General features: G+C 38.2%; 2 protein-coding genes across 3 annotated transcripts in view; one reads left to right on the top strand and one right to left on the bottom strand.

Moving 5' to 3' along the window:
- Window positions 1–789: 789 nt before the first annotated feature.
- On the bottom strand, window positions 790–16,322 carry LOC122877824 (tyrosine-protein kinase ZAP-70). 2 transcript variants are annotated; one of them, XM_044199932.1, is made up of 13 exons: window positions 16,184–16,322; window positions 10,058–10,528; window positions 7,425–7,585; window positions 7,178–7,316; window positions 6,990–7,071; window positions 6,794–6,816; window positions 6,673–6,712; window positions 5,358–5,562; window positions 5,067–5,273; window positions 3,582–3,774; window positions 2,661–2,801; window positions 2,405–2,517; window positions 790–2,050 (listed from the first exon to the last, which is right to left on the bottom strand). In XM_044199932.1, exons 2-13 carry the CDS (start codon window positions 10,460–10,462, stop codon window positions 1,933–1,935), a joined length of 1,827 nt encoding a protein of 608 aa, XP_044055867.1. In that variant the 5' UTR covers window positions 10,463–10,528; window positions 16,184–16,322; the 3' UTR covers window positions 790–1,932. The 2 variants fall into 2 exon arrangements, with proteins under 2 accessions (XP_044055867.1, XP_044055869.1); XM_044199934.1 differs by lacking the exon at window positions 16,184–16,322 and adding an exon at window positions 10,841–10,989.
- A 2,707-nt stretch (window positions 16,323–19,029) lies between these two features.
- Window positions 19,030–22,141, top strand: part of adamts10 (ADAM metallopeptidase with thrombospondin type 1 motif, 10) — a 57,056-nt gene continuing 53,944 nt past the window's right edge. The window contains exon 1 of the mRNA XM_044200135.1: window positions 19,030–19,162. The gene's annotated coding sequence lies outside the window, so the exon portion shown is untranslated. The remainder of the gene's footprint in view (window positions 19,163–22,141) is intronic.

Genomic DNA, 22,141 nt, shown 5'->3' with positions numbered 1-22,141 from the left:
TAGAAGTAAAATGATTCAAAATGTTACTTGAGTAAAAGTGCAGAAGTATTAGCATCAAAATATTCTTAAAGCACCAAAAGTAAAAGTACTCATTATGCAGATTGGCCCATTTCAGAATAATTATGCAATTGTATTATAATTGTGTATTCATTAATGTGTTCATCACTGTAATGTTGCAGTTGGTAATGGTTTTGCTAATTTTAATAATTTTACATACTTCAGGGTAGCTTGTGAATTTCGCCCCGGGGATCAATAAAATCTTATCTTAACCTATAATAATAATATATCATAATTTATTTTTTTGATTACATTTTGTATTATTTATCTGAATCTGCAAAGTAACTAGGAACTATCTCAAGAGGTTTACTGAGTTTCCTCAAAAACTAAAAAGCAGGAAAATATTCATGAAGCTTTTTTTTAAACAGATTTTTAGTCATTTTGTTATTTAATTTTGTCAAATGTTGGGGATTTTTATTATGATTTAACACTTAGTGTATCTATATTTTTCACATACTTTCACATGAATTTCATTATTAAGTAATGCTTATTTACTTTTACTTCAGTAAAATATTGAATGCAGGACTAGAGCATTTATCAATTGTGGTATTAATAACTTTACTTATCTCATTCCACCACTGCCCATGAATGCAAGATGCCGTATGTAGGCCTGATGTTTTTTTCTGTAAAAACTTTACGCCATTATTTTGAAGACTAATTCACCAGCTTCCGGTCTCGTGTGCCCTCCGGTGTTGCCTGGCAGCTCAGAAGTACTTCCTTTGATACAGTATGTCAGTGAATGGCAGGAGGCAGCATGACTAACCTCGTTTATTTTATAACACAGTCACAATAAACCACAATGCATCATGTTTTAATTACTGACAGGAAACCCAAAGGAAATATTTGTATTAAAGATTTTAGACCCTTTAATGGTTTATGCCCTTTAAACTACTGGTAATTTCTACTGTTTATTTATTTAGTACTATACAAAAACATCATAAATGTCTATATTTCTCTCTAAAATGTAGAAAACACTGCTAATCTTTTAGGTAAGACCGCATAAAATCTGCCTTAAGATGTCGTGTTTTGTGCCTCCTCTTTACACAAGCTTTTCCAATGCAGATGATCCAGATGCTGGGCTCTGCACATATATACAAGGCATGTTTCTAGGATATTATTCCCCATATTTGTCTGCTACATGCTTAATAAAGTTACAGATTCTCATGTTGCTCTGGGCCTTTTGAAACATGTTGCCCATCCCTCTGTAAGCATGGGTGGGTCAGCAATACGAGTAATTAATGATCATTACATTGTTGTACACAGTCTATAGTTTTTACCGAAGTGAAGTGAGTGAAAAAACAAATAGTCAATGTAGTAGGTCTATATGATTATGAACTCCACTTATAACCTGCAAGTTCTTTTCAGAAGGATTCGTAACACCAAATGTGTCATCAGTTAATAGAAATGATTGCCTTTTCAGATCGATTGCTGACTTTACCTGAATGTTGAAAGAATAACATTAAAGTGTACAGTTCTATCACTTTCTTTATACTTATTGTTTGTATGGCATTAAAAAAAATCCTCTTAGGTGGTGGCAGATACAGTGAAAAAACAACTTGTACATGTACCAAAAAGTCCCATCACTCAAAATACCAGATTATAAAATTACTTTGTTCATTAATGTAAAGACGTCAACCCTTAACATTCAAACCACGACAGACAGACACACAGACAAACAGACAGAGGTCCTCCTTACATGGCTGACACACTGAAGTCCAATTTACAAATGCACATTTATTGTCACTGAGGCCTGTTTAGTTGTACTGTTCTGGTCAGTGTGCACCGTTTATAAAAAGCTCTTTGTGTTGGTTGTTTAATGGCCAGTTGAAAGGATGCTTTGTGCAGCACTGGGACAGAATGCGCCTTGTTTTCTGTCTACTCGACAGGCTCAGCAGCGACTTCAGCTCCCTCGGGCTTGGCCTTGCTCGATATGGAGTAATGGTAAGACCTCATGGACTCCTCAACCTTCTTGAAGTCAGGACGCTCCTCATGCCTGGTGAGAGAGGAGAGAGGAGGGCCCGAAACAGCCGTTTGAAAGGTTGTGATTAATGGAAGGCAATGTCACGAGATTTTAAGTGATTACAGTGCTGTCTAAAACTGACAGAATCTCAAATACAACATATTATTTGGTGCATTAGTCTTTATTTCTGACTGAGGAAAATAATGTCCTTCAGCTGTCCTTCTACTGTAACCCTATTTTCTTGATTGGTAGCGCTCTTTTGGCCTGTGGGTAATAAGCAGGCTACAGTGTTCTCTTGTAATTTGGGATTTGATCCCAATGAGACTACATGATTAAATAAAACTTAACAAACTAACTAACATGCATTCGAGTCAATCAGTTTCTTACTTGTACGTCCAGCATTCTTTCATTAATGTATACATTCGCTCTGGACACACTGTTGGACACTCCATGCGGTTCCCAGCATCAATGAAACGCATCACATCTGGTCCTTTCATTTTCTAGACAAAATTAGGACACAAAAAGAGCTGTAACTCAATTTGATGTTCAGGATCAACCCTCATAGTGGCGTGAATTTTGTGATCGAGTTAATATGTACAACTGACAGATGACTTTGATGGCGCTCTGCAGAAACACTTGGTACCTTGTAAGGTTTCCCTCCGTATGAAAAGGCCTCCCACATGGTGATACCAAAACTCCACACGTCACTTTTACTGGAGAATTTGTGGAAGTTAATACATTCTGGAGCGTACCACTTCAGCGGCCATTTACCTGCAGTACGAGCCTGTACAACACAAAATGTATGACAATAGGCAGCCTTTCAATGATAAATAAGAAATAAACATTGGAATCACTATATGTAAGCTAATTTTACTTTTGAAAAACACGAAAGATATAAAAACATAATTAGCATACCTAATTTTATTTATTGTTTTAATGAATAGGTTCAATATTTATCTGTAAATCCACACAGCAACAGTGCCTAAAACTGTTGACTCCTTTCTTTTTGAGATTGAGAACAGGCCTATATTATTTCACTTAATAATGATGTTAGCGCATATATGTCACATGTACAACTGCTTGACTTGTTTATGGAGGTGGGCACTGGGGGATGGGTGCGCCTGCCATGAAAAAAAAAATCACTTTGAAGGAGTGCTGTGGCTTAAAAATGTTTCTGAACCACAGATTTAGAGGATGCGGTGTAGCAAATGTTTCTCAAACAATAAAAGTTTTGTTGAATTACACAGTATGATATGATTCTAAATGCCCAGTTGTGTATTATTTCCTTGGAGTCAGGGATTCCTGGGACTTTAAGATATCCACATTCCCTCCAGATGTAGGTCAGTAAACCGGTAAAAAGGAAATCAATTGAGTGTTTGGACAAAGCATCTGACACCTTTGGGTTAGTATTTGCATAGAGGGAGGTCAGTAATTCCTAGAAAAACAATCAATTTAAGATACACTATCTATTTGTTTTAGCTACAATGTTGATAATCCCTGTGCGCCCATCCGTTAGTGATTCTACTACATTTGTGTCACGTTGAAAATCTGGCAATGTGTGTACCTTGTAATAATTGTCATCTGCTCCCAGGGCCTTGGAGAGCCCAAAGTCACTGATTTTGGCAAACTGTTGGTTGACGAGCAGGACGTTGCGAGCTGCTAAGTCTCTGTGCACAAAGTTCTTCTCCTCCAGATACTTCATTCCCATCGACACCTGGTGCATCAGGTTGACAATGTTCTCCACAGTTACAGTATCCCTATGGAGACAAAAATACTGACCATCACAAAAAGTCACAAGATGATGAAGAATATGTTTTTCTTTTCTTTTAGAAACATAGTTTTTCCTGATCCAAAGAGTCCCAAGAGTCTGAGGATAGACAGTGTTTGTGTGTCACTGGTTCCCAACCTTGGGGGCTTACACAAATCTGAGGAGTCACAAGATGATAGAGATAGAAAGAAAAAAACTTATTTTTGCCACACAAAAATGTTTTTGTTTTTTTCTTGAGAAACACTGGATACTTTGACCACTTGAGGCATCCAAAAATCCTTCAAAAAAATATCACTCTTTGGTTCAGCTGCTCAAAACATACGGTAATATCCAGACTATATAGCCATAACCTGTAGACAAGTAGACACCACTACTTTTTAGTTAGGAAACACTGTCTTATGTTGTACAGACTGTAAACATCCTCTGAGACAAATTTGTGATTTGGGGCTATATAAACAAAAATCGACTTGATTTATAGCGCACTTTGACATAAAGTAAGAGGAGCAACTGTACCAAAATCTATTTTGATAATGACTATCTATAAATTATCATCAATCATCAAATCAAATTACTGTACAAACATATAATCAGAAGAAGAAATAAAATCATATCTGACCCATCTCCCCCTGCTCACTACTGATACTTCTGCCCCCTGGGAGGTGCTACATATTCAACTTTCCCTGTCCAGCTAGAAATATTGTGATTATTAATTTTTGTATGATATGTTATAATATCCAGGCTTAAAATACAACATTTTTATGCAGATTATCACTGTGTTTTTTCTCCCGCTGTCTCTTGCAAAATAAATCTTGATCTTAGTGGGATTACCTGATTAAATCAAGGTTATAATGATAATAATAATAATAATAATAATGTCTGCCTATATGCTATGCTGCTAACACTATAGCGAGTGTTTCACCATGCTGTATCTAAAATAAATTCCACCAACTCTGGTCATATTTAATTGAAGTTAAATCAAATTAAATGAAAAACAAATGTATATAAATGTGTTTTTCCTATTGTGTCTTTAAGGTAGATATAATGCTTGTTCATCATGTTTACTTTTGTCAGGTGGTTCCATAAATTAGATTAGGTGCATGTATGTATGTATGTGCAAAGTTCATCCGATCATTAGTTTTGACGCTTGATGAAAATACATTATCATTAAGTAACAGAACAAAATGGTGCTCCATTACACCCATCACATTAAGATTACGTTACCATCCCTTTGACAAATATCTTGTCTGATAATGTGTCTGGTTTACTATCAGTTGAACTCACTTCTTGGTGGAGAGGAATTTGTTGAGAGGTCCGGCAGAGGCCATCTCCATGACCAGCATCAGGTTCTCAGCGTTGCACAGACCCAGCATGCGAACGATGAAAGGGTTGCTCAGCTGGTGCATTATCTCTGCCTCCCTCATCATCTCCTCCTTCACCAGCTTCTCATTGTCACTCTTCAGCACTTTGATGGCCACGTCGATCTGGCCCCTGAGAGAAAACAAACAAAACATTCTGGATGAACGTCTGACCTTTAAAGAGGCACTGGATTTTTGTTTTATAATGTTTCCTCACGATTCAGCCTTGAGGACTCCTTTCTTGACGCAGCCAAAGTTTCCAGAGCCGAGCTCCACTTCATCAATCAGCAGCTGAGTCCTCTTGATGTTAAACTTCCTCACTTCATTCGGGTTGTGGTACGGGTTAAATCCGTCGCAGTCCATCGGCAGAATCTCACGGTCTACAGACACAGTGGTAGCTGGCTTCAAAGTCGCTGCAACAGCTGAAAAGTGAAGGTACAAACAACATGGTGTGAAAATGCAATCCTGCATGTATTGATATTGATCTGTTGACAGGTTTTTGGTGCATGCTGTTAAACAGCTGGTGGGATTTTCGGTAAGATCTTTCAAGACATTCTTTTAAGCTTCATTTAAAATCCTTTATTTATTAACTTAAGTTTTTGATTATTTAAGAGAGTTTATTTTGTTTTCTTGGAAACGCTGCTTTCAAAAGTTTGTGTGAGTTTGGAAATGGTGCTGCAGTAACTGTAAAAGCATTTCAGGCAGTGGTGGAAGGTATTTACAGTTTTAAGGTACTTGTACTTTATTTGAGTATTTCCATTTTATATTTCTTAATACTTCTACTCCACTACATTTCAGTGGGAAATATTGTAGTTTTTACTCCACCACAATTATCTGACGGCTAAAGTTACTAGTTATTTTTCAGATTAAGATTTTACAAACAAAATATATGATCAGTTTATAAAATATGATGCATTTTTACAAATCAAACTACTCAACAATATATATAAGATATTTAAAATTAGCTTCCCCTCCACCAGTTACAACATTAAAATGCTGCTTATACATAAATTAAACTGATTAAACTGAAGTAAACTAATATTATGATATTTAATAATAATAAAAACACTCACAGGAGCCATTTTTCTGCATAATGAGTACTTTTGATACTGTAAGTACATTTTGCTAATAATACTTCTGTACGTAAGATTTAGAATACTTTGACTTGTCATGGAGTATTTTTACACTGTTGTATTGTTACGTTTACTTGAGTAAAAGATCTGAATACTTCTTCCACCACTGATTGTATCATTGTTTGTGTTTTGTGCTGTTTTGTTTGTACTTGTTCTTGTTCTTGTTCAGTTTTGTGTTTTTTAAAGGTCCATCTAGCGACAGGCACTGCAATCTATTTTAGGTTATAAATTCTGTGGTATGTGGTGTTGGTTCATACTTGTCCCAGTAAAAATAAACATTAAATAAAAGTCATTTTGCTGCAAGTGCTTATAACAGAGCAGCTAATTATGTGTGTTTGGAAATGGTGTTGCAGTATAACTGTTAAGTGGTTTTAGCTGGTTGTACTTCATGTGACTGACCTCGGGGTGGCGGTGTGTATCCATTTGCGCCGGTCCGCCTCTGAAAGAGTTACATGGAAATTAAACTCAGAGAAAGAAAAATATGCTGACTTAAACAGTGCAGGATGTAATCAAAACTCACTGATGCTGGAAGACTGGGTGTCTCTGAAAGATATTAAAAGAGATTAGAGTTATTTCAACAATTTTAGCAGTAGGTGTAATGATTAACAAGGCCGAGTTTATAAATAACCCACAAACATGAACTGGAAACTCAGTGATTTCTGCAGGAATTACATAATGTTGATATGACTGAGAAAAGGAAATACTATGTTCAGTACTTTCAGCAGCTTTGCCGTTAACACATGCCTCCCCGAGAACAGTCACCAGGCCATCAGGTTTCATCTTCAGGTACTCAACCAGCTAGAGAGATTAAGATAACATTACATTATAATTTAAATAAAAGGCTATCAGCTGCAACATAATTACTATATAATGGAAGAAGAGAAAAGTATGATGGAGGGCCTACCTGCCAGATTGTGTCAAACTTTGTTCCCTCTGGCATGGAGTATTTCCCTGATTTGTCTTGGAGGATCTGATAGTGGTACACTGTTTTCCCATACATCATGGAGAGAGCAAAAGTACCCAACTCCTCTCTGTCTCTCACTCTGAGAAACAAAAAAAAGTCATGCTTAAAAACTGCACCGAGACCTCTGACACTAAATCTTCACAGGTTGGTTGACAAACAGTCACAGAAAAAGACTTGAGTAACTTACAGAAACTTGCCGTCTGGTTGTGCTCCAGAGTAAAGCCGCCTCTCCCCTTCCTGGCGGTTGACTTTGCCATGATACCAAGGCATCTTCTCGTGGGCCGTCGTGGCGATCAGTTTCTCCAGCTGAGGAGCTTGACTGATGATGGCCTGCTCCATGGCTTCTCCCTGAGCAGAAAAACAGCCAAGACAGACGTAGGAACAGACTTTAAGATTTGAGTTCAAGATGTCTCTTTGGTGGTAAAAAAAAAAAAAAAGGTTTGCATCTGACATCTGAAACGTGACAAGGGGCCACAACTACACATTGCTTTATTTGTGGGTCATAAGCCAAAAAAGTTAGAAACAATTGGTTTAATCTTTAGCAGTACATTGTATTTAATACGTTTTTCATACGTTTTTATGTAAAATTTTAACCTGCAAAGTAATGCATGCCTACATCTGTCAAATGAATGTAATGTATTTCCCTTTGAAATATAGTGGAGTAGAAGTAGGAAGTAACAGAAAATGGAAATACTCAAGTAAAGTACCTCAAAATTGTACTAAAGTACGGTACTTGAGTAAATGTACTTAGTTACTTTCCACCACTGCTAAGACAGGGCCATGATTTTTCTGGCTCCTTTTGGTCCCTGCTGGGAGTCCACAAACATCTGGAGCTAGTTTGGCTGTTTAGATGAAGCCCACTAGTGATAAAAGGCTACTGGTCTCAGTGTGTGACTGTCTGCAGCAGGAGACAAATCATAAAACTGCAGGATTTTGGACTGAAGTGGCACTTCAGAGGGCCAGACCTCAAACAGAGTAAAAAAGTTTGAAACTAAACAAATGAAAAGGTGCAATTTCCACCTGAAGATTCTGCTTGTGATGCTGTGTGTGAGTATATTTGGGATATTTCAATGAGTACAGGATCTGAGGTGAGATTGTTTCCTCTGCAAGGGCACGTTATGTTATTTATATTTTTCCTCGCTGTTAACAGTTTTCATTGGAACTACTTTCTACTAAAGAAATAGTCCCTTTGAAAACTACTGACCTTTCCTGGAAAGAGATGTTGCTTCAAATATCATTTTTACTTCCACTGTATCTTGAGGCAGAAATCTCAAAGACGGGTACAACTTGACAAGATGAATCAAATTAAAAGTATCTGAATGGCTACATACCACTTTCTGTCATTTGGGTGAACTGACCAGTGGTGGAAGAAGTATTCAGATCCTTTACTTAAGTAAATGTACCACTACTATAACAATAAGATAAGACTAAAATCAAGCAGGTTTTGACTGCACTGTGGGACGGTTATGTGATAGCAGGTGGAAAATGCCTGCCAGAAATTGGCAGAGACAATAATACATCAGCACACAACACGCAGAATATGCAGAAGTTCTTAAAAGGATTGAGATTTTATAATAGTCACATCAAACTACAAAGAAATAAGAGGAAATCAAATGTCAGAGATTAGCCAGGTTATTCTGCTGGGTTTTAGATCTTGAATATCACCAATAAAGTTTATACAAATTGAAAGCTAAAACCACAGTGTGTTGAAAACTTATCAGTCAATTATGCCAATCTTGACTTTGTTTTCGGTCTTAGTGCGAATGGAAAAGCTCAGAAAAAAAGCACTCACATTTATTTTGTGGAAAATGAACAGTTTGACATTTTTAAATAATACCACTTTCTGTCATTTGGGTGAACTGATCAGCAATGGAAGAAGTATTCAGATCCTTTACTTAAGTAAATGTACCTTTAAAATCTTAGTTAAGTAAAAGCATCACTAGTAAAATGCACTGTATGTACATCAAAAGGGCAGTAAAATGTCCCCTGTGACTGATATATTACTATATATGACTTTATTAGATTGTTAAAACTGATGCAGCAAAGTTTAAGAAGCATTTTTCTGTTGTAGCTGCTCGAGGTGGAGCTAGTTTTAACTATTTTATATACAATAAAGTAGTTTTGGGCAGAGGTTCCCAACCTAGGGGTCGAGACCCATCCAAAGGGACACAAGATAAATCTGAGCGGTCATGACCTGATTAATGGGAGAGGAAAGAAGAAAAAACTAAATTCTGCCACACAAATGTATTTTCATTTGACTTCACTCTAATCTTTGATTATTTTTGCGAAATGTTGGATAATTTGACCTCTTTGGACCTCAAACAGTTATTTAAACAAAACAATGTGAGCAGTTTAAAGGGGGAAATGTCTCTTTGGTGGAGCTGCTAATAACTCATAGACACATCTGAAATGTGACAATGAGCCCAAGGGGTCACAAGCCAAATGGTTGGAAACAACTGTTTAGTCTTTATCAATTTTATAAGCTTATTATATGGGTTTTATGTAAAATCTTAATCTGTATAGTAACTAGTAGCTATATCTGTCAAATGAATGAAGTGAAGTAAAAAGTACAATATTTAGTAACATAAAATGGATGTACTCCGGTACCTCAAAATTTTACTTAAGTACAGTACTTGAGTAAATCTAATTAGTTAAATTCTACCACTGGAACCGACCCTTTAAATATTAAATGCATCTCTCTTGTATTTACATATTTGATTATTGCACTACTTGTTCAACTCCTTTACTTTTAGAGACTGCAAACTGAAAAAGTTGAAGGTTACTGTTCTACAGTACCCAACAGTCTCAGCAGAGCCTCACCTCCAGGTTCCAGGTATGCTTCACGTACTCTCTCAGCATGTTTTCTCTCAGGTTGTCGAACACGCCGGGCCGTATCGGTGTATCTGGGGAGCGCAGACAGGGCTTCCTCAGGATGCACACCAGGCCGTCAGGGTCTTTGCTGTAAAACTCACAGAGCTCTGCAGGCCCACAGTGAGGCTTCCCTCCTGGGATGCAGTAAGTCCCATTAAGCTGCTTGTCTATGGTGTAATGGTGAAACTCCAGGTTCCACACAACAGACAGGACGTAGCCTCCCAGACTGCGGAGACACTGTCGCAGCAAGAAGAGCCCGTCTGCCATCCCAGCCAGCTTCAGATTCTGCTCGGCATCTGAGCGACTGATGCTGCCGTAGAAAAAAGGCAGCTCGGCCGCCGGGTCGATGGACATGGTGAGACCTGGGAGAGATGAGCTGGACTTTGACTTGGAGTCCTGGATGTAGATGGTGGAAAGGAACTAGAGAGACAGAAAGGGAAAGCATTTAAGCAACAGCTGCATTTAAAAAAAGGCTGAAGGTTTTTAGGAATATGTTGGTTCAGTAGCCCAATGTGTGACCAGTACACTCACTGATTTAAATTCAGTCTGTGACCTCTGACCTTTCCGCCTTTTAGCCCCCACCTCCCCTCCACTGTCTGCTCAGTGAACCCTAATTTCTCATCTACTAAATTACAAAACAGTTGTGAAAATACAGTTTGAAAATGGACAACAGAACATTCAATGCTAAGTTTTTTCCAAAAGGCGAAAAACACATCATCCTGAGAATCTCACCTCCTCTTCGTCTCTTCTACGTTACACCTAGAGAAAGTATATCGTTTACAATGTTTTTTCAGCACTGTCAGCTCTACACAGGCGAGTTGTGAGGTACCATATGTCAGGTTGAGATATTTAGCACGAAGCACCCACACTTTGAGACTGCATGAAGCATGCAGTTTAACACACTGGTGACAAAAGCCACAACAGGAAATTGCAGTCCGCCCTCAGAGCCTCCTTTCTCCAGCATCTCGCTCTTCCGTTGAACAGGTGCTTTTCAGTTCTAGATCATTCCCTCTGCTATAGAAACTTCAAGTATGTAAGTTTTCCTTTATGGGAATTTACCCCAAGATATCGTTAAAACAACTACTGTATGCACAATGTGATGTGTCTGTTAGAAATCTGATGTAAGGTTTTAGTTGAGGTGTCTGAGTTGAAGTGAACACATAAAGATAAGACTAAAATCAAGCAGGTTTTGACTGCAGTGTGGGACGGTTATGTGATAGCAGGTGGAAAATGCCTGCCAGAAATTGGCAGAGATAATAATACATGCACTGCCAGAATATGCAGAAGTTCTTAAAAGATTGAGATTTTATAATAGTCACATCAAACTACAAAGAAATAAGAGGAAAACAAATCAGAGATTAGCAGGTTATTCTGCTGGGTTTTAGAATATCAACAATAAAAGTTACAAATTGAAAGCTAAAACCAAGTGTGGAAAACTTATCAGTCAATTATGCCAAGATTTTATAATAGTCTTGAATAATGGAAAAGCTCAGAAAAAAAGCACTCACATTCATTTTGTGGAACCTGAACAGTTTTTAACACATTTTTAAATAAGAGCCAAATAACATTTTCATTTTACACTTCATGTTGTAACACAATGTAAAATCAGTGTCAAAACCACAGCTTCCTGGTTACATACCTGTGTCGCTGCCCACATCCACAGTGGACAACTGAGCAGAAACACATAGTTGCCACAAGACATACGACTCCACTGTGGCTTGACCCCCTCCTCACCACAACAAAGGTCACGCAATGTGGACGGACGGACGCCCCACATGTCTAGATACAAGCTGCGATACAATATCACAACAATTGCTTCATAAACTACACCTAAACATATTTGCAAGGTGTTTCTTTAAGATATTTTAATCAGTATAGCTCAGTTTAGGTGAGACTAAATGTACTCTAGTCAGTATGTGATGAAGCTCAGCTAAAACTGGGGTGTATGGAGGAATACTCGTAACTAGTCATGGAAGATATATTCAGATAATTTACTCAAGTAAAACTCAATGGTATTGCTTACTCAAGTAGCAATACCACACAATAAAAATACTCCATTATAAGTAAAAGTCCAGCATTCAAAATTGTACTCATGTAAACATAACTATTAACAAACATAAGCATTAGCAACTAAGTGTACTTTAAGTATAACAAGACCAAGAGTCTGTAGCGATGCTAGCAGCTCTATTTGCTGGTTCCAGCTTCTCATATGTGAGAATTTGCTCTTTTCTATTTTATATGATTGTAAATCGAATATCTTTCAGTTTAAGACTGTTGGTTGGATATAACAAGCAATTTTGAAGACATAATCTCCTTTTTATAACCTTTTTAACTATTGTCTGACCGAAATACAATGATTGATCGAAAGAATTATCAAGAGATTAATCAATAACGAAAACTCTAATTCCCAATCTACTTCAGTTAAGAGATAATATAAAGAGATGTAAATCATTTTGTTTCCATTATTTTTCTTTTATTTAAATTCCCAATAATCACTGAGCAACATACAGTAGATAGCACAGTGATACTATTTTGCCATTGGTTTTAAATGCATCACCAACTTCTTTGATATTACGTAAACGACTTAAACTGAAAGAGAAACTGAATTTAATTACAACCCCTTTTAACACACCATGACAAGAATATTAGCCACACTGCTGTAATTTATGACATGACCAAACTAACCAAAATGTTTTCCAACAAGACATAAAAACTGCCAGTAACGACAGCAGCCAAGTACTTTCTCAGCTTATGTTCTTCTCAAAATATGAGTTTTATGGCTTTTCTACTTTACTTGTATATTATGAACCACAAAAGCAAAGAGTGGAGAGAGATGAGGTGACACATGACACAGTGCCTGAGCCAGCTTTGAACCCACAATGTTGCATAGTATCTTTCATACATCTAAAGATACTTTAAAAGACAGGAACAAGCTGAATGCAATGTATAAACCCTTAATTGTGCATTAAAACATCATTTTGTAAATGAGGTGTTGCAGAGTAAGCAGAAAGTGACCTAGTAAGCAGTGGAAAAAGTCCTATGAGTCACTCTGTTTTCAACAAGCAGAGGAGTACATAAGTGACAAACGCCAAAATCTACAGGCCCAGTGCTTGTTTTCCAGAGAGGGTGAATTTTATCTGGCATGATTTAGGTCCTCTGAGACCCCTCAGGCGCAAAGTAAATGTAATTAAATACGAAGCAAAAACCTGATCGTGTTTGTCATCTGTTCAAACTTTTCAATTTTGGAGAGCAGTGACTGTTCCAGGTCAATCAATATTGATGTCAGTGATGGAGAGGTTTTGTCAAGCATGAAGAACTGAGTGAAACCAAACACAAGCGCTAATACAGTCTTTCTGATTGCTCCTTTTAATGAACTCTCTGCAAGTAACAATAAAAGCACAGGCATGCAACTTTCTTACCCAGCAAAATAGTTATTGTGATAAAACTCAGCTAAAATTGGGGTGTATGGAGGAATACTCTTAACTAGTCATGGAAGATGATCCAGATTTAGATCATTTACTCAAGTAAAACTAGCAATAATAAAACGGTAAATGGTATACGGACTGTACTTGTACAGCACGTTTCTAGTCTTCCGACCACTCAAGGTGCTTTCCACTACATGTCACATCGACCCCATTCACACGTTCATACACACTGCTCATCAGAAAGAAACTAATCATTGACACACACTCACACACTCGGGAGCAATTTGGGGTGCCCAAGGACACTTCGACATGCGGCTGTGGGGAAGCCGGGATCGAACCACCGATCTTCCGATTAGTGGGCGCTCTACCTCTAAGCTACAGCTGCCCCATGTAATATACTCCATTACAGATAAAAGTCCAGCATTCAAAATTGTACTCAAGTAAACTATTAGCAAACATAAGTATTAGCAATTACATAAAGTATAACAAGACTGAGAGTCTACAGCCTGCTAGCAGTTCTGAGAGACTGCACTAAGGTACAGCAGTGTTTTGAGCTAAATGCTAAGGTCAGCATGCTGACATGCTCACAATCACAATGCTAACATGCAGATTTTTAGCAGGTGTAATGTTTACCATGCTCACCATCTTAGTTTAGTGTGTTAGCATGCTAACATTTGCTAATTAGCACAAAACACAAGCCGAGGCTGATGGGAATGTCATTACTTTTGCAGGTATTTAGTCATAAACAAAGTAATATTTATGTAATTGTAGAATTAAACAAATGTTACACAAGATTATTAACCACCAAATAAAAAATATTACAGAGAATGTGACATCACTGTCTTTGCCTATAAAATGACATCTCCAATATCCCCCATATCCACACAAAATATTTAAACCAAGACTTCAGTAGCATGCTAACGTCATCTTCAGGCTGACAGGATCAAGTAGGGGTTATGTAAATAGTGACATGTCTGCTTGAAAATAGTAAAAACACAGAACACAAAAGCCCCCAACAGCATTGAGACTCAACAACTCATGCAGAGACATTTAAGCTATTTTACTCTTCTGAATCATACATGTAAACCATGAGGTCAGTGATTTAATTTGCTCCTTCAACTAATAAAAGCTGTGTTTTCTGTAGATTTTGTGATTCATATTAAATCAAGAACATTCCAGTGATAACTATTGAGCTATTAAAGTTATTTTAGGTCTTGATTATTTTGGTTGTGCTATCAGGAAGTCAGCTCGAGGTTGTGTAACTCAAAGCATTCCTCCCATACCTACATCAACATTTGAGTCTGTGTCGGCGTCCACCAACAGTTAATATGTCCTTTAACCCTCATACATGAAATGTTTTTTCCCGAACTGGTCTTTTTTTTAGTGATGATTTAAAAACAACTGAAGACGTAGGAAGACTTGGATAAGAGGCTGATCTGCATATCAGATTAGGAGCCGAAATGCCCCAAACTGAATCATAATTTCCTGCGTCAGTGGAAACAACTGACATTCAAATAAACAGTTTGCATATGTTCCTTTGTCATGATTCACATTGTGTTATTCCAAACCAAAATGAACCTGCTGATATTTAAATCTACCCTAAAAAAAAGTTAAGTGCTCTTTTCATTAGCATTTTAATGTCTTAATATTGTATCTTACAGACCAAAAATAACACAAACAGCACAGCCTCAACAGTTTAATTTCTGTTAATAAAAAACAACAACCACAAAAAAACACCTGTTGCAAACTGTCAGTGAAACCTAGTTATAATGAGGCCATTTTGTGTCATTTGTGGCTTAATCTGAACTTAAATGTAATGTTCAAATTGGCTATAAACACTCTGAACTTTACACTGTGAATTAACAAGCACATTTTATCCTCTTTCTGCTGTCCAGGACAATATCATCTGACTGTGGCTGGAACATTTTGCAGATATGCTTCAGTCCAGGACCAAAAATACATCCAGTAATTTCAAGAAAAGTTACAAGCGATAAAAGACACACACACACTCACAGACCTCTTCGGTGTGTTAAAACCTACCCATTTTTGGTTTTCTATTCTGAGGCACTATGAAAACAGCTATTTATATTTTGCACATGCAATCTCTACTTTTGTAAGCCAGAGCAACAATGCCTCAGCCTGACTGTGGTGCACACACTCTTATCCTTTTTTACAGCTGAGACACAGCTGTGAAATACAAAAAACACCCATTTTAACTGGATCAGTAAGAATATAAATATCACAGATTATTTTAGGTTCACAGACTCAATTTGGATTAAATTTTTATAATCTCCAAAGTCACTTTAAAGCTCTAGTGGAGTTTTGCTCTTGAGGCTGCGGGTTACTGAAATAAAATGTTAAAACAAACTTTGAACATATGGGTTGATGGCAAACTGCTGCTATCAAACTATTGTATACTGAACCATTCAAGACAGAAAAATAGATGATTAACAAATTTTCAATCCGTACTGTAGGGTTTTGTTGATATATTGTATTATTTCAATGCAACTTTTCCTCAGGCCCAGTCTTAATCCAATCATATCGCGACCTACTGTGTAATTTTTTTGTTTTTAACATAGGAAATATGTGTAATCCACCAATGCAAAGCATGTCTTCTGTTAAATCACATATAACAACAAAACCTACTTACGTTTCACTGCTGCATAGAGCGATGTTGTTGCTTCAGAGACAAAGATATATCTGTTGATCTGACAGCCGTGTAAGGTGCTATGAACAAGTGGGGGTTAGAGACAATGTCACATACACGCACGCACATTCACAAAGTAACTTCCTATATAAAGGAATAGTTCGACATTTTGGCAAACATGTTTATTCGCTTTCTTGCTGAGAGTTAGATGAGATGATCGATACCACTCTCATGGCTTTGTGTGAAATATGGAGAGGAGGAGATGGTTAGCTTAGTTTAACACAAAGACTGGAAAACAGCCTGGCTCTGTGTGAAGGTAACAAAATCCATCTACCAACACCTTTAAAGTTCACAAATTAACACGCTATATCTTGTTTCTTTAATCCATACAAATACATCCATAAAAAAAGTGTAAAATGACTGTGTGTTGTGGTTTCACGGGGAGGTGCTGGACTATTTCTTTGACGTGCTGGTAGGTGGATTTTATTTTACCTTTGGACAGAGCCAGGCTAGCCGTTCCCCTCTGTTTCCAGTCTTTATGTGAAGCTAAGCTAACGGGCTGCTGACTGTAGATTAATATTTAAAGGAATAGTTTGACGTTTGGGGATATATGCTAAATAAGTGCATTTTCCAAAATGTCAAACTATTCCTTTAAATATGAAGCTACAGCCAGGTGTTGGTTAGCTTAGCTTAGCATACAGACTGGAAACAGGGGAAAACCGCTAGCCTGGCTCTGTCTAAAGGTAACAAAATATGTGCAACATGTGTATTTACACCTTTAATTTGTATGGATTAAACAAACAAGATATAACATGTTAATTAGTGAGCTTTAGAGGTGCTGGTAGACTGCAGATTTTCTTACAGTCAGGCTAGCTGTCTCCCCCTTCTTTATGCTAAGTTAAGTTAACTCCTGTTATATTTCTTCTTAATTTAACTTGTTGTGGGCTTTTGATGCACAGTGACCTTTTTATTAAAAAGTAACCATTATGACTATACTCCAACACCTGTGTAATACCCACAGCACCAATGATACTATATAACCCCCCATACCCCACAATCCACACACACAAACACAAACACACAGACACACACGTTTGTTTCACTTCCCAGTGGGGAAGTCATTGACATAATGCTTTCCCTTGCCCCTTACCCTAACCTTAACCATCACAACTCAATGCCTAATCTTAACTCTAACCTTAACCTTAACCTTAAAGCAGTCTCTACCTGTGGGGACCTCAATTTTGGTCCTCTCAGTGACACAAGTCCCCATGGGTTAGTGTGCATTCAGGTTAAAGTCCCCATAAGAACATGAAACACACACACAGACACACACATGCACGCACACACATGCACGCGCGCGCACACACAAAACCCCCACCTCACCGGCTGCAGCTGCTTCCTTGGAGCCGCAGATCAGGCAGCCAATCAGCAGGATCCCCCTGAATCAAGTCAGACAAAAACAGACAAAACAAAACCGGAGAGGAAGGTGTGTGCCTTCAAAGTTAAAGCAGCAACATTAACTTAAATTTCAGTGGTAGGTTTTCTTTCCAAAGCTCACTGAGAAGTGAGCTTGAATGGGTCAACAAAGGGTCTCCATTTAAAAATACTGTCAGCTGATGTCTAGGCAAAACAGAGTCCCTGCCATCCAAGCCAAGTGTTGAAGTGTCACAACAAAAATTCAGACTGAAGTTATAGAAAAGTTAAGAATTAAAAATAAGTGTGGGGAACCACCATGCATATGTTTTGAGAAAAGAAAAGCTGAGTTTCCACTTAGATTGTACGTGTACTTTAACTTTGAATCATCACAGTGGAGTGTTTAGAAAAGATGGTTACCTGGAACCATAATGAGCGCCACTTTAATTTCACCACTGACAGAAGACGTCTTGCGGTTTGACTTGGTGCCATCATTTGGGTGCTTGTTGACATTTGGGTGCTTGTTGACATTTGGGTGCTTGTTGAGTCCATATGAAATGGATTTATGGCTCCATTTGCTTCTCTGCTCTCAAAAAGGATGAAATAATATAATTTAACGATGACTAATTTGCTATTATGTTGTGTTATGTATTATGTGTACCTCTTTTCTGATTTTGTTAATCTTAGTATTAACATAATATTGTGAAACTTAAGACTGTTAAAGGTGTTGAAAGGACAAATCATGCAAATCGTCTGTAAAGTGGTACAATGCAAGATTTACTTCTTTATTAAAACTATTTTGGTAACATCTCAGCGTTGCAGATACAGGAGAAGAACATTAAATATGGTAAATCCTACTATATAGCTTCAGTATATTCTGTATCTTCACTTACTGTGGTTGGATCCACCATCTAAGGTTTCAGACTCCAGGGCCCAGCATGGGTGCGGGCCCTTGCATGTGTAAAGAAAATATTATTCTTTTTATCCAAACTAAATTGGGTGGTGTATGGTGCAGCTGTTGAAATAAATAAATATATAAAAGCCACAAACTTGAGAACTGCAGTTTGTTAATTGATGATATGGATGCTATAATTGAAGACATGGGGCTGTTTAACACATATCCAAGGTCAGAGTTATTGTGTTCTCTGCATCAACATGGATGTTTTTTTAAACTGTGAAGAGAAAAATACATTTAGTAAATCAATGTAATACTTGTAGCCTAAAACTGCACAGAGTTGGGCAGCAAAACATTACCAGGATTATTACAGGTTGGAGTGCTCTTTAACATGAAACACCCATGCATGTCTTAATCATTAAATCACATCACATTAACCCTCAATTCAGCTCTTTATTTTACCCGTGCAGATACGACTTTTATTTTGCAAGTTGTAGCCGGAAGTTTAATAATTTAAGTGTGGGTGACTTGACGTCAAACTGTGGCTCTCTGGTTCTGGAAGTGGAAGGAGTTGAGTCTCCTCAGTCACCCGCCGGCGCCGCCTCCTCTCCGCTCCGCTGCGGAGGACAGAGGACAGACTCACAGCGGAAACTTCTGCAAGGGGACACGGGAAGGTAGGTCAGCGAGCCCGGCCACACGCTCTGCTTTTTCATGCACAAGTGTGGAGGAAAACGGACGTGACATGATGCTGACAGCTGTTCTCAACTCTAATGCGCTCATTTCTCCAGAAATATTTCTGCAGACTTTGAATGTCGCCCTTAGTTAGTGTTTTAGTTTTTTCATTGTGGTATCACAGGGTCTTGGTATGCACCTCTATGGACTTAATGTTGTCTTGTGGTATTTGTATAGTATTCCTCTAAAATCTATCTTTGGATTGGCTCTTCTCCTCAAGAGCTCTTAGCTATGACCGGGATCTCCTCATTGGCTGATTGCAAGACAGTCAGTGTGTGTGTGTGCGCGCGTGCAGGCCGGTGAAGGGATGATGTGGCCGACAGCAGACATCTGGTACATAAGTGAAGGGTGGCATTGTGTCGCTCACCGGCTGGGGGAGCAACCAGCAGCTTCTTATTGATGGATAAAAAAAACCCTATGTAACATCTTATAGGGATTGATAAATTACACCTCCGAAAGGTGAAAGCTCACTTTTAGATTCACAGATGTAACACAGATTATGTAATTAGCTGTAGGACTTGTATGCACATGTATGCAAGTCTGTGGTCCCTTAATCAGCAGCAGAAATTATAGATGAGTCATGTGATCAGCTGACTTTGCAGAAATCTGCAGGTTGCATGCCTGTTTGCCATGGCAGTTGCATTCTTGATCTTTGAGCAGCATCTTTCTGTTTTGTTTATTTTTTGTAGAAGTTGGTTTTAGTCCATCCTTTCATTATTTTATTTGACCATACTGTACACAGAGATACTAGATGCTATGAGATGAATTAACATATCCTCTCATACCAGATACTATAATTTGTGTTGTGTATTTGTAGTTTGCATATGCCGGCGGCAGACTTGTTATGAGTGTAGTTTCTCAAACTACACAAACACACATACATGCACACTAGAGATGCACGATCCAACTTTTTCTCTCCCGATACTTTAACTCAGCATATCTGCTGATACCGAGTACCGATACAATACCGCGTGGGTTTCCCCACCAAATTTCAAATCTGTAAACTTCTGTGTGGAGCTCATTGGGATCATTTTTACATAAGGCAACATGAGCCCAGGCATTACTGTGGCAGTAAAAACTGAGTTGGTAGCCACCATGAGTTAATGCATGCTGATAACTACTAGCAGAAACACTGAATTTCATTCTAACATTAACAAAGAAACTGTATTTATTGTTGATGGGTCACATCATGGCTCTTCCTTTAATCAGGTCAGTAACAACGGCGATACTGATACCCTATATTAGCTCGTTGCATCCCTAATGTACGCCTTTCCCCCAACACACAGACATTTACAGGCCTTCCTTTACACTACATCAATGCTATGTAAAATATTATTTGCATCCTAAAGGTAGGTTACAAACTAGTTTCTAAAAGCTCGATAGGATAAATAAAGAAGATAAGAGCTGAAACAATTAGTTGATTAATCAATTAGTCGATCGAAAGCAAAAACATTCATGGTTTCATCTTCTCAAACTCAAGAATTTGCTACTTTTCTTTGTCTTATGTGACAGTAAACTGAGTATATTTTTGGTGTTTTGGACTGCTGGCAGTCCTAAAGAAGATAAAAACTTTGCAGAAATGAATATGATAAAAGACAGAAAGAGAAAAACCTTCCATTACCATCTGTGCTCTGTTCTCAGTGCTGCTGGCTGACTCACTTCGTGTCGAGTCAGCTCTCTCTCTCACTAAATATTGTTTCAGACTCGAGAGGCACATTTTCAGAGCGAGGGGAGCACATCCGAGGTTCTCCGGCCTGTTTATGTTCCCACTTTTCATCTGCACGCTGTTTATTTGGGGAAATTGAGAAAGGAATGCCTGCCTCTTTCTCTTTCTGTCTTTGTAGAAGACAGAGAGAATTAAGAGAGAGTTTAGACTGAGAAATATCCCCCAGTTCTTTCTATTATTTCTATCACCTGTTCAGGGTTTCATCTGGAGATCTGTGTGAATCTAGACTTCTAATTTTTTTCCAATGAGGGAATAATTGCTGCTGAGCCCAATCTGAAACGCTGCATCTGACTTGTGACATTCATCTTATGGGCTATTTGATCCCACAGCCTCATGGTCTTATTAGAAAAGAGAAGCCGCACCACTGCTTTAAGGAAATAATAAACTGAACCTAAAGCTGATTCATGAGCTACTCCCTGATCAAAGTGGAAACAGTGTGTATGTGTGAGAGAGAGGGGCGGGGGGTGCTAGACTTTAAGCTAAGCTGAGGGACACTTAGCATCTGTTCGCTCCACACAGACTTCACTTTGAGCCGGTCATATGGCTTTGATTAGTGTGCTAGTTTTCAGATAGCTCCACTCTCCCTGGCAACAGTTAAAGACAAGGACAGCATAGTTAGCTCTAGTCTTTAAAAGAAAAAAAAACTCACTGTACATCCCTTACACCACATGAAAAGCACCAGTCACTGCTCACTAGTAGATGACAAGATGAAAAAATGACGTGTCAAAAGGCTTCTTGGTCCACTGGCTTGATTACATTGCAAATTTGGCCCACCCTTAAATTCCCACCTAATTATTCTGAGCAGTACAACTTTTCTCTCTCTTGTTAACAACGACCCCTTTCTTCTCCCCTCCTTCTTTTCTCTTTTGCAAATTGTGATTGCGTTGGAAATTGTGTGGCCTGTCTGCAGCTCGGACCACTTTCTCTCTTGGCCGTGATTGCAGCTATATGCTCGATATTCGTTGCTAATCCAAGCAAAACACAGAGTGGAGAGTCAGCCTATGCGCTTGCTTGGCCTGCTGACAAACATACGTTTTTTATTTCGCTAAAAGTGATACAGCCCAGAGGGAAAGTTTTGCACAACAGACCGCGGAAGATGTACGACACCGTCACCTCTGTGAGACAGCTTACTCTTAATTTAGCTGCATTTCTGTGTCTTTTATAATAGAGTAATAATTTACTAAGAAGGCAGTGC

The sequence above is a fragment of the Siniperca chuatsi genome, linkage group LG6, assembly GCF_020085105.1.
Source record: "Siniperca chuatsi isolate FFG_IHB_CAS linkage group LG6, ASM2008510v1, whole genome shotgun sequence".
NCBI classification, from domain to species: domain Eukaryota; kingdom Metazoa; phylum Chordata; class Actinopteri; order Centrarchiformes; family Sinipercidae; genus Siniperca; species Siniperca chuatsi.
Note: the sequence above shows the minus strand (reverse complement) of the source record. Positions and strands in the feature narration are given on the sequence as shown.

Coding starts and splice junctions, on each gene's coding strand:
- LOC122877824 (XM_044199932.1), bottom strand. CDS start 10,462: ATGTCCATCGACCCGGCGGCCGAGCTGCCTTTTTTCTACGGCAGCATC. Junction 6,817..6,989: donor TAACGGCAAAGCTGCTGAAA/GTACTGAACATA, acceptor AATATCTTTCAG/AGACACCCAGTCTTCCAGCA. Junction 5,563..6,672: donor ATACACACCGCCACCCCGAG/GTCAGTCACATG, acceptor TTCACTTTTCAG/CTGTTGCAGCGACTTTGAAG.